General features: G+C 47.6%; 1 protein-coding gene and 1 long non-coding RNA gene across 2 annotated transcripts in view; one reads left to right on the top strand and one right to left on the bottom strand.

Moving 5' to 3' along the window:
• Nucleotides 1-7,317: 7,317 nt before the first annotated feature.
• Nucleotides 7,318-10,667, bottom strand: part of LOC118381971 (albumin 2-like) — a 26,717-nt gene continuing 23,367 nt past the window's right edge. The window contains exons 11-15 of the mRNA XM_052479706.1: nt 10,202-10,305; nt 9,165-9,306; nt 8,755-8,978; nt 8,241-8,373; nt 7,318-7,991 (exon numbers count right to left, since the gene is read on the bottom strand). Of these exons, the coding sequence (XP_052335666.1) occupies nt 7,947-7,991; nt 8,241-8,373; nt 8,755-8,978; nt 9,165-9,306; nt 10,202-10,305 (648 nt within the window). The 3' untranslated portion in view covers nt 7,318-7,946. The remainder of the gene's footprint in view (nt 7,992-8,240; nt 8,374-8,754; nt 8,979-9,164; nt 9,307-10,201; nt 10,306-10,667) is intronic.
• The window catches only part of LOC127911825 (uncharacterized), a 2,639-nt gene continuing 2,286 nt past the window's right edge, over nt 10,315-10,667 (top strand). Inside the window, exon 1 of the long non-coding RNA XR_008079549.1 lies at nt 10,315-10,667. This exon is cut by the window's right edge and continues 151 nt beyond it. This is a non-coding gene — a long non-coding RNA (uncharacterized LOC127911825).

Here is a 10,667-nt window from a genome sequence, read left to right as displayed (position 1 = left end):
CCAATATTTTTTGGAGAGGGATTGTATAGTACGGTGATCCCAGGAAGACCAGCGATGACAGCTATGTGTGCCCAGGCCACTCACTTAACCCCGTGGGAACATAGATGTGCTCAGGAGGACAGGTAGTGGGAGCGGGTTCCTTCTCCAGAGCCTGGCGAATGTCCACAATTACGTCCCAGACCACAGGGGCTGCGATACAAGCGGGAACAGGAAAGCAGGTCCTCTGGCATTCAGGTGACCAGTCCGTGATTCTCATCCTCAACCATGAGATGGTGGGGTTACGGTGCTGGAGCCATGGGAGGCTGAGGGTGACCTTGTGAGCTGGTGCAGTGATGACGAAGGGGATGTTTTCCTGATGAATGGACTCCGCGATGAGTATGAGTGGTGTGCTGATGTATGTGATTGTTCCGGATCCTGTTCTGGCTGTTCTGCTGGCTTGCCTGAGGTGGGCTGTTCTGCTGGCCTGTCTGAGGTGGGCTGTTCTGCTGGCTTGTCTGAGGTGGGCTGTTCTGCTGGCTTGTCTGAGGTGGGCTTTTCTGCTGGGCTGTCTGAGTTGGGCTGTTCTGCTGGCTTGTCTGAGGTGGGCTGTTCTGCTGGGCTGTCTGAGGTGGGCTGTTCTGCTGGCTTGTCTGAGGTGGGCTGTTCTGCTGGCTTGTCTGAGGTGGGCTGTTCTGCTGGCTTGTCTGAGGTGGGCTTTTCTGCTGGGCTGTCTGAGGTGGGCTTTTCTGCTGGCCTGTCTGAGGTGGGCTGTTCTGCTGGCTTGTCTGAGGTGGGCTGTTCTGCTGGCTTGTCTGAGTTGGGCTGTTCTGCTGGCCTGTCTGAGGTGGGCTGTTCTGCTGGCTTGTCTGAGGTGGGCTGTTCTGCTGGCTTGTCTGAGGTGGGCTGTTCTGCTGGCTTGTCTGAGGTGGGCTGTTCTGCTGGCTTGTCTGAGGTGGGCTGTTCTGCTGGCTTGTCTGAGGTGGGCTTTTCTGCTGGCTTGTCTGAGGTGGGCTTTTCTGCTGGCCTGTCTGAGGTGGGCTGTTCTGCTGGCTTGTCTGAGGTGGGCTGTTCTGCTGGCTTGTCTGAGGTGGGCTGTTCTGCTGGCTTGTCTGAGGTGGGCTTTTCTGCTGGCCTGTCTGAGGTGGGCTGTTCTGCTGGCTTGTCTGAGGTGGGCTGTTCTGCTGGGCTGTCTGAGTTGGGCTGTTCTGCTGGCCTGTCTGAGGTGGGCTGTTCTGCTGGCTTGCTCTCTGTCACACTTTAGCTTTCTCACCTCCTCCTTCACTGCTGTTAGCTGTGCCATGTGTTCCTCTCTCCTCAAGTTCTCTCACGTCAGTTCAGAGTGCAGCCAGCTCTCTCAGACAGCCGTCCACCTCCACCTTCTGCCCTCCGGGTCTGGATTGTGTGGACCAGCTCTTTGAGCTCCACCATGTCTCTCTCCAGCTCTGTGAACGTCTCAATGATGGAGGAGCAGTGCAGTTGTGGGACCTGGGAGTGTTCAGTACTGGGGGGGGGGGTGTAACTATCCTCGTCTGCAGGACAGTTTGAAGAGGTGTGATCAGACTCACTCAGGATGGGGGAGTCGTCACAGAGAGAGAGAGCTTTATCTGCTGTGCTCTCTCTTTGATCCCATAAATGTCCTGCTGGAACTGCTTTAAGGATGCAACATTAATGTCCCAGACTTGTACAGTCATGGCCAAAGGTTTTGAGAACACAAATATGATTTTTCACAAAGTTTACTGCTTCAGTGTCTTTAGATATTTTTGTCAGATGTTACTATGGAATACTGAAGTATAATTAAAGCATTTTATAAGTGTCAACGGCTTTTATTGACAATTAAATGAAGTAGATGCAAAGAGTCAATATTTGCAGTGTTGACCCTTCTTTTTCAAGACCTATGCAATCCGACCTGGAATGCTGTCAATTAACTTCTGGGCCACATCCTGACTGATGGCAGCCCATTCTTTTTCAAGCAGAAATTTGCTTCCTGCAACACAAACTCAAAAAAGTTATGGGCCACTGTAAAGTCCATGGAGAATAAGAACACCTCCTCCCAGCTGCCCACTGCACTGAAGATAGGAAACACTGTCACCACCGATATATCCACTATAATTGAGAATTTCAATAAGCATTTTTCTACGGCTGGCCATGCTTTCCACCTGGCTACCGCTACCCCGGTCAACAGCACTGCACCCCCCACAGCAACTCGCCCAAGCCTTCCCGATTTCTCCTTCTCCCAAATACAGTCAGCTGATGTTCTGAAAGAGCTGCAAAATCTGGACCCCTACAAATCAGCCGGGCTAGACAATCTGGACCCTTTCTTTCTAAAATGATCTGCCGAAATGGTTGCCACCCCTATTACTAGCCTGTTCAACCTCTCTTTCGTGTTGTCTGAGATTCCCAAAGATTGGAAAGCAGCTGCAGTCATCCCCCTCTCCAAAGGGGGGGACACTCTTGACCCAAACTGATACAGACCTATATCTATCCTACCCTGCCTTTCTAAGGTCATTCAAAAGCCAAGTCAACAAACAGATTACCGACCATTTCAAATCCCACCATACCTTCTCCGCTATGCAATCTGGTTTCAGAGCTGGTCATGGGTGCACCTCAGCCACGCTCAAGGTCCTAAACGATATCTTAACCGCCATCGATAAGAAACAATACTGTGCAGCCGTATTCATCAATCACCACATCCTCATCGGCAGACTCGACAGCCTTGGTTTCTCAAATGATTGCCTCGCCTGGTTCACCAACTGCTTCTCTGATAGAGTTCAGTGTGTCAAATCGGAGGGTCTGTTGTCCGAGCCTCTGGCAGTCTCCATGGGGGTGCCACAGGGTTCAATTCTTGGACCGACTCTCTTCTCTGTATAAATCAATGATGTCGCTCTTGCTGCTGGTGAGTCTCTGATCCACCTCTACACAGACGACGCCATTCTGTATACTTCTGGCCCTTCTTTGGAGACTGTGTTAACAACCCTCCAGGCGAGCTTCAATGCCATACAACTCTCCTTCTGTGCCCTCCAATTGCTCTTACGTAAAACTAAATGCATGCTCTTCAACCGATCGCTGCCTACACCTGCCCGCCTGTCCAACATCACTACTCTGGACGGCTCTGACTTAGAATATGTGGACAACTACAAATACCTAGGTGTCTGGTTAGACTGTAAACTCTCCTTCCAGACTCACACCAAACATCTCCAATCCAAAGTTAAATCTAGAATTGGCTTCCTATTTCGCAAACAAAGCATCCTTCACTCATGCTGCCAAACATACCCTTGTAAAACTGACCATCCTACCAATCCTCGACTTTGGCGATGTCATTTACAATAAATTGAATACAGTCTATCACAGTGCCATCCGTTTTGTCACCAAAGCCCCATATACTATCCATCACTGCGACCTGTACGCTCTCGTTGGCTGGCCCTCGCTTCATACTCGTTGCCAAACCCACTGGCTCCAAGTCATCTACAAGACCCTGCTAGGTAAAGTCCCCCCTTATCTCAGCTCGCTGGTCACCATAGCAGCACCCACCTGTAGCACACGCTCCAGCAGGTATATCTCTCTGGCCACCCCCAAAACCAATTATTTCTTTGGCCACCTCTCCTTCCAGTTCTCTGCTGCCAATGACTGGAACGAACTACAAAAATCTCTGAAACTGGAAACACTTATCTCCCTCACTAGCTTTAAGCACCAGCTGTCAGAGCAGCTCACAGATTACTGCACCTGTACATAGCCCATCTATAATTTAGCCCAAACAACTACCTCTTTCCCTACTGTATTTATTTTGCTCCTTTGCACCCCATTATTTCTATCTCTACTTTGCACATTCTTCCACTGCAAATCTACCATTCCAGTGTTTTACTTGCTATATTGTATTTACTTCACCACCATGGCCTTTCTTTGCCTTTGCCTCCCTTATCTCACCTCACTTGCTCACATTGTATATAGACTTATTTTTCTACTGTATTATTGACTGTATGTTTGTTTACTCCATGTGTAACTGTGTTGTTGTATGTGTCGAACTGCTTTGCTTTATCTTGGTCAGGTCGCAATTGTAAATGAGAACTTGTTTTCAACTTGCCTTCCTGGTTCAATAAAGGTGAAATAAAAAAAATAAAAATGAATTCTTGCATAATCAATGCTTGGAGTTTGTCAGAGTTTGTGGGTTTCTGTTTGTTCACTCTCCTCTTGAGGATTGACCACAAGTTCTCAATGGGATTAAGGTCTGGGGAGTTTCCTGGCCATGGACCCAAAATATCAATGTTTTTTCCCCCCCGAGCCACTTAGTTATCACTTTTGCCTTATGGCAAGGTGCTCCATCACGCTGGAAAATGCATTGTTCATCACCAAACTGTTCCTGGATGGTTGGGAGAAGTGGCTCTCGGAGGATGTGTTGGTACCATTCTTTATTCATGGCTGTGTTCTTAGACATAATTGTGAGTGAGCCCACTCCCTTGGCTGAGAAGCAACCCCACACAGGAATGGTCTCTGTGGATGCTTTACTGTTGGCGTGACACAGGACTGATGGCTCACCTTGTCTTCTCCGGACAAGCTTTTTTCCAGATGCACCAAGCAATCGGAAAAGGGGATTCATCAGAGAAAATGACTTTACACCAGTCCTCAGCAGTCCAATCCCTGTACCTTTTGCAGAATATCACTCAGTCCCCCAATGTTTTTCCTGGAGAGAAGTGGCTTCTTTGCTGCCCTTCTTGACAAAAGGGCATCCTCCAAAAGTCTTGCCTCACTGTGCGTGCAGATGCACTCGCACCTGCCTGCTGCCATTCCTGAGCAAGCTCTGTACTGGTGGTGCCCCGATCCCGCAGCTGAATCAACTTTAGGAGACGGTCCTGGTGCTTGCTGGACTTTCTTGGGCGCCCTGAAGCCTTCTTCACAACAATTGAACCTCTCTCCTTGAAGTTCTTGATGATCCGATAAATGGTTGGTTTAGGTGCAATCTTACTGGCAGCAATATCCTTGCCTGTGAAGCCCTTTTTGTGCAAAGCAATGACGATGGCACGTGTTTCCTTGCAGGTAACCATGGTTGACAGAGGAAAAACAATGATTCCAAGCACCACCCTCCTTTTGAAGCTTCCAGTCTGTTATTCAAACTCAATCAGCATGACAGAGTGACCTCTAGCCTTGTCCTCATCAACTCTCACACCTGTGTCAATGAGAGAATCACTGACATGATGTTAGCTGGTACTTTTGTGGCAGGGCTGAAATTCAGTGGAAATGTTTTTGGGGGATTCAGTTCATTTGCATGGTAAAGAGGGACTTTGCAATTAATTGCAATTCATCTGATCACTATTCATAGCATTCTGGAGTATATGCACATTACCATCATACAAACTGATGCAGCAGACTGTGAAAATTGATATTTGTGTCATTCTCAAAACTTTTGGCCACGACTGTACACGTTGACAGGGGTTGTTTCAATTTCCTCAATGTCTAGTATTCGAAGTTTCCACCCTGGGCCAATGCCCTCTCTCTTAACACAGGGGTAGTGTGCTCTCATAGCACTGTGCCATGCCAGGGGATGGTCTGTGTAGGAAATTAAGTTGCTTACATTCCCCTCTTTGTAGCAGTCAGCAAATAGTGTCTCTGGATTGTCCCCGAGGAGCTTCTTTTCGTACTTATTCCTTAGTGTTATTTTTAATATCCAAGGGCTACTGTACTGTGATGACATCTGCACAGGGATATGCCATGGCAAGGGGGCTTCAAAGGCCTTTGCATTTGTGTGGGGGAGGCCGTGAAACGCAGCTGCCATTGTTAGGCTCAAGCGTTCACACCTCTCGCTTCACACAGTGCTAATTGATATTGCAGCCAGGTCTGTTCTGTCCTAGCAGCTTGGTAGCCTTATTTAATAAGCTTTATATAATACAATTATTATTGTTTAGTTTTTGGCTCCAGAAGTAGGTTCTCCTGGGTTGAGACTGACATCCCACATGTCTAAAACATGGGGGGGGGGAGATGAAGTCGAACTTGATAGGGAATTGTCTGAAAGGGACTGCCATATGTAACCGATGTGAAACGGCTAGCTTAGTTAGCGGTATGCGCTAAATAGCGTTTCAATCGGTGACGTCACTTGCTCTGAGACCTTGAAGTAGTAGTTCCCCTTGCTCTGCAAGGGCCGCGGCTTTTGTGGAGCGATGGGTAACGATGCTTCGTGGGTGACTGTTGTTGATATGTGCAGAGGGTCCCTTGTTCGCGCCCGGGTATGGGCGAGGGGACGGTCTAAAGTTATACTGTTACACATACAGGGATGTACTGAAGGATTTTGGCCAGCAGACCACGATGTCTACATTCAAGATCCTAAATCTGTGGCATACAATGTTTATAAAGGCATTTTTTTACTAGCCATTTGTGTCAGGCTAGTTTGGCACATTGTCTACTAGCCCAGTCTGAAAAGTACTAGCCTCAGGCTAGCTTAATGTCCATCCTTGCTGACATGTATAACTGACTTCATAGGTCATTTGAATAGTCATTTACAACAGAGGAACAAAACAGTTTGTGTTTTGTAGGGGGGGAGACATTAAGCCTACAAGTCCTTTGTGAGCTAGCTAGCCAACTTTAGCTAATGTAGCTAACTTACGGTAGCTAAATATTCCTTCCGTGGTGGGCTAACGCTAGCTAGCATGTCACCACGTGAAAGAGTAGCTGGCTATCTCACTAAAGACTCAACCAGCTAGCATATGAAGGTAACGTGCGTTGTACACGTAAATACAGTCGGTGGGGACTTCGACAAAACCCACTCCTTTCCACACGCCCGGTACTTTACTTTTGACACACCCACTCCTTTCCACACGCCCACTACTTTACTTTTGACACACCCGCTCCTTTCCACACGCCCACTACTTTACATTTGACACACCCACTCCTTTCCACACGCCCACTACTTTACTTTTGACACACCCACTCCTTTCCACACGCCCACTACTTTACTTTTGACACACCCACTCCTTTCCACACGCCCACTACTTTACTTTTGACACACCCACTCCTTTCCACACGCCCACTACTTTACTTTTGACACACCCACTCCTTTCCACACGCCCACTCCTTTACTTTTGACACGCCCACTCCTTTACTTTCCACACACCCACTCCTTTCCAGACGCCCACTCCTTTACTTTTGACACACCCACTCCTTTCCACACACCCACTCCTTTACTTTTGACACACCCACTCGCCGATCCTCCAGTCGCCATGTCAGCTAGCCCTTCTCAACATATGAGTAACTCTGTATAATAACATTACCTTCATAAAGGTTTTATACTATGTTCATCAACTGTCAATTAAACATTTACAGACAAATTATGAATAATTTCTAAACAATCTTAAGTCATTGGTTAAACGTGAGATTTATTATGACCACAAAGCATTGACAGGTATGAATGGCTTGAGAATCCGACCAAAATACAAATACAACAGCAATCAAATAAATGCATTTATTTGAGTCATTGTCTGTCAGAAATAAACCAGTGCTTGTGAGTAATCACAGATCGACAGGTTACTGAGTCGATCACAGATCGACAGGTTAATGAGTCGATCACAGATCGACAGGTTAATGAGTCGATCACAGATCGACAGGTTAATGAGTCGATCACAGATCGACAGGTTAATGAGTCGATCACAGATCGACTGGTTAATGAGTCGATCACAGATCGACTGGTTAATGAGTCGATCACAGATCGACAGGTTAATGAGTCGATCACAGATCGACAGGTTAATGAGTCGATCACAGATCGACTGGTTAATGAGTCAATCAAAGATCACAGGTTAATGAGTTGATCACAGATCACAGATCAACAGGCTTAGTAGATCACAGACATTATATGGATGGAAGGATGAGGTGAGGTCACTATGGTGTTGCTATGGAGGTAGATATTGTAGACACAGACTGAACTTTAGCATTTTTTTTTTTAAATTCACCAGTTCCTCTGTTGAAACAAATACAATGAAAATAATATCTTAAACCTTGACCAGCTCTACACTCTCAGCTAGCAGCTTGGCAGCCTGTCGGAGAAAACAAAACATGACATCAGTTATTACAATTGTGTTAAATCTAAAAATCCTTAAATCTACATAATAGGCTATTCCTCCATTTTCAAAGTGAAAGGAAACGACAGCACACACAATCTCAATCTCAATTCGGTCTTAATTTCTACAGATTGTCTTCGTCCTAAGCACCCCTTTCACCAGGCAATTTGCCGACACAGATGTAAAAGATGAAACATTTCCTCAGTACGTAGTGGTGTCGGTTACCTCGTCAGTGAAGCATGCTTCTCTGTCCTCAGCGGCGCAGCACTTCTCCCTCGTGATGCTGTAGTTAGCAGAGAGGGTCTTCAGATGATCCTCTGTGATGCTGGTCTTATGTCTGACCACATTATACAGCAACCTGAGGGGACACACACACACACAGACACACACACACACACACACACACACACACACACACACACACACACAGACACACACACAGACACACACACACACACACAGACACACACACACACACACACAGACACACACACACAGACACACACACACACACACACACAGACACACACACACACACACACACACACACACACACACACACACACACACACACACACACACACACACACACACACACACACACACACACACACACACACACACACACACACACACGTGTAAACAGAAGTTTGTAAACCTAGCGAGTTAAGAGTATAGGTAGGTGTGAATTGGGGCCCACGTGTTTATTCACAGTACGTTCTTAGCATATCTCACTCACTTCTTCCCGGATAGCAGGAGGTCCTTGTTGTCCTTGGTGCAGAGCTCGGGGCCCATGTTGAAGTCGTTGGCATCCAGCTCCGGAGGCGTGAACTCTGTGTCAGGCTGGATGGCCAGGATACAGGGTCTCCTCATGGAGTAGGACTGGTTGCAGCAGTGGGCGATGCGGGGGTTAATGCTGGAGTAGTCGTCGTCGTTACACGTGGTGTCGAGCACGTTGGTCGACTTGGAAAGAGGACAAAGGAAGGGAGAGCTTTTTATTTTTTATTTATTTAACCTCTATTTAAAATGTAGACTCAGCGATATATGCATGCCTGTGAGTATCATACCTCTGTTTTTTTATGTGCTTGTGTACATTGTGTGTGTGTGTGTGTGTGTGTGTGTGTGTGTGTGTGTGTGTGTGTGTCAGACCTTCTCCTCTGCGCAGGGCAAGACTAAGTGGCCTGGCTGGTCCTTGCAACAGTCATGGAAAACATCAGCCACAGTCTCAGACACCATGTGAAGCTGGACGAAGGAGGCCTGAGGCATTATCCTGGTGTAGTACACCATCATACTAGAGGAGGAGGAGCAGGGAAGGAGGAGGAGGAGGAGGAGGAAGAGGGGGAGCAGGAAGAGGAAGAGGAGGGGCAGGGAGGAGAAGGAGGAAAAGGAGGAGCAGGAGGAAGATGAGGAGCAGGAAGAGGAAGAGGAAGAGGAGGAGCAGGAGGAGGAAGAGGAAAAGGAGGAGCAGGAGGAAGATGAGGAGGAAGAAGAGGAGGAGCAGGCAGAGGAGGTGCAGGAGGAGGAGCAGCAGGAAGAGGAGGTGCAGGAGGAGGAGCAGCAGGAAGAGGAGGAGCAGGAGGAGGAGCAGGGAGGAGGAAGAGGAAAAGGAGGAGCAGGCGGAAGATGAGGAGGAAGAAGAGGAGGAGCAGGAAGAGGAGGTGCAGGAGGAGGAGCAGCAGGAAGAGGAGGAGCAGGGAGGAGGAGGAGGAAAAGGAGGAGCAGGAGGAAGATGAGGAGGAGGAGGAGGAAGAGGAGGAAGAGGAGGAGGAGGAGGAGGAGGAGGAAAAGGATGAGCCGGAGGAAGATGAGGAGGAGGAGGAGGAAGAAGAGGAGGAGCAGGAAGAGGAAGAGGAGGTGCAGAAGGAGGAGCAGCAGGGAGAGGAGGAGTAGGAAGAGAAGGAGCAGGAAGAGGAGCAGGATTAGAAGGAAGAAGAGGCGAAAGAGGAGGAGCAGGAAGAGAAGGAGGAGCAGAAGGATAAGTTCATGTTCATGAACCATGAAATAGCCATGTATTAGATACGAATTAACCATTCATACATTATAAATAAGACATAAAAAATAAAGATCATTTTACCAATAGCATCTGTCAGGACTAAATGTGACGTTAATGATCGCATACCACATGAAGGACATCTACTTTGACCTTTCATGACCTTTGACCTCTGTGTGAGAGCATGGCCCCTCACCTCTTCTCAAAATTGTAATCTCCCAGGGCAGCCTCTGCAGCACACATGTTCTTGTAGTATTCAATCTCATCAGCGATCATCTTGTCTATGTTACTGTCGGCCAGCTGCATGGGAACAATCGTGTTAGCCTGCTGAGTTAAAGCCTAGAACCATAACAGTGTTAGCCTGCTGAGTTAAAGCCTAGAACCATGACAGTGTTAGCCTGCTGAGTTAAAGCCTAGAACCATAACAGTGTTAGCCTGCTGAGTTAAAGCCTAGAACCATAACAGTGTTAGCCTGCTGAGTTAAAGCCTAGAACCATAACAGTGTTAGCCTGCTGAGTTTAAAGCCTAGAACCATAACAGTGTTAGCCTGCTGAGTTAAAGCCTATAACCATGACAGTGTTAGCCTGCTGAGTTAAAGACTAGAACCATAACAGTGTTAGCCTGCTGAGTTAAAGCCTAGAACCATGACAGTGTTAGCCTGC

Source organism: Oncorhynchus keta, chromosome 25 (assembly GCF_023373465.1).
Source record: "Oncorhynchus keta strain PuntledgeMale-10-30-2019 chromosome 25, Oket_V2, whole genome shotgun sequence".
Taxonomy (NCBI): domain Eukaryota; kingdom Metazoa; phylum Chordata; class Actinopteri; order Salmoniformes; family Salmonidae; genus Oncorhynchus; species Oncorhynchus keta.
Note: the sequence above shows the minus strand (reverse complement) of the source record. Positions and strands in the feature narration are given on the sequence as shown.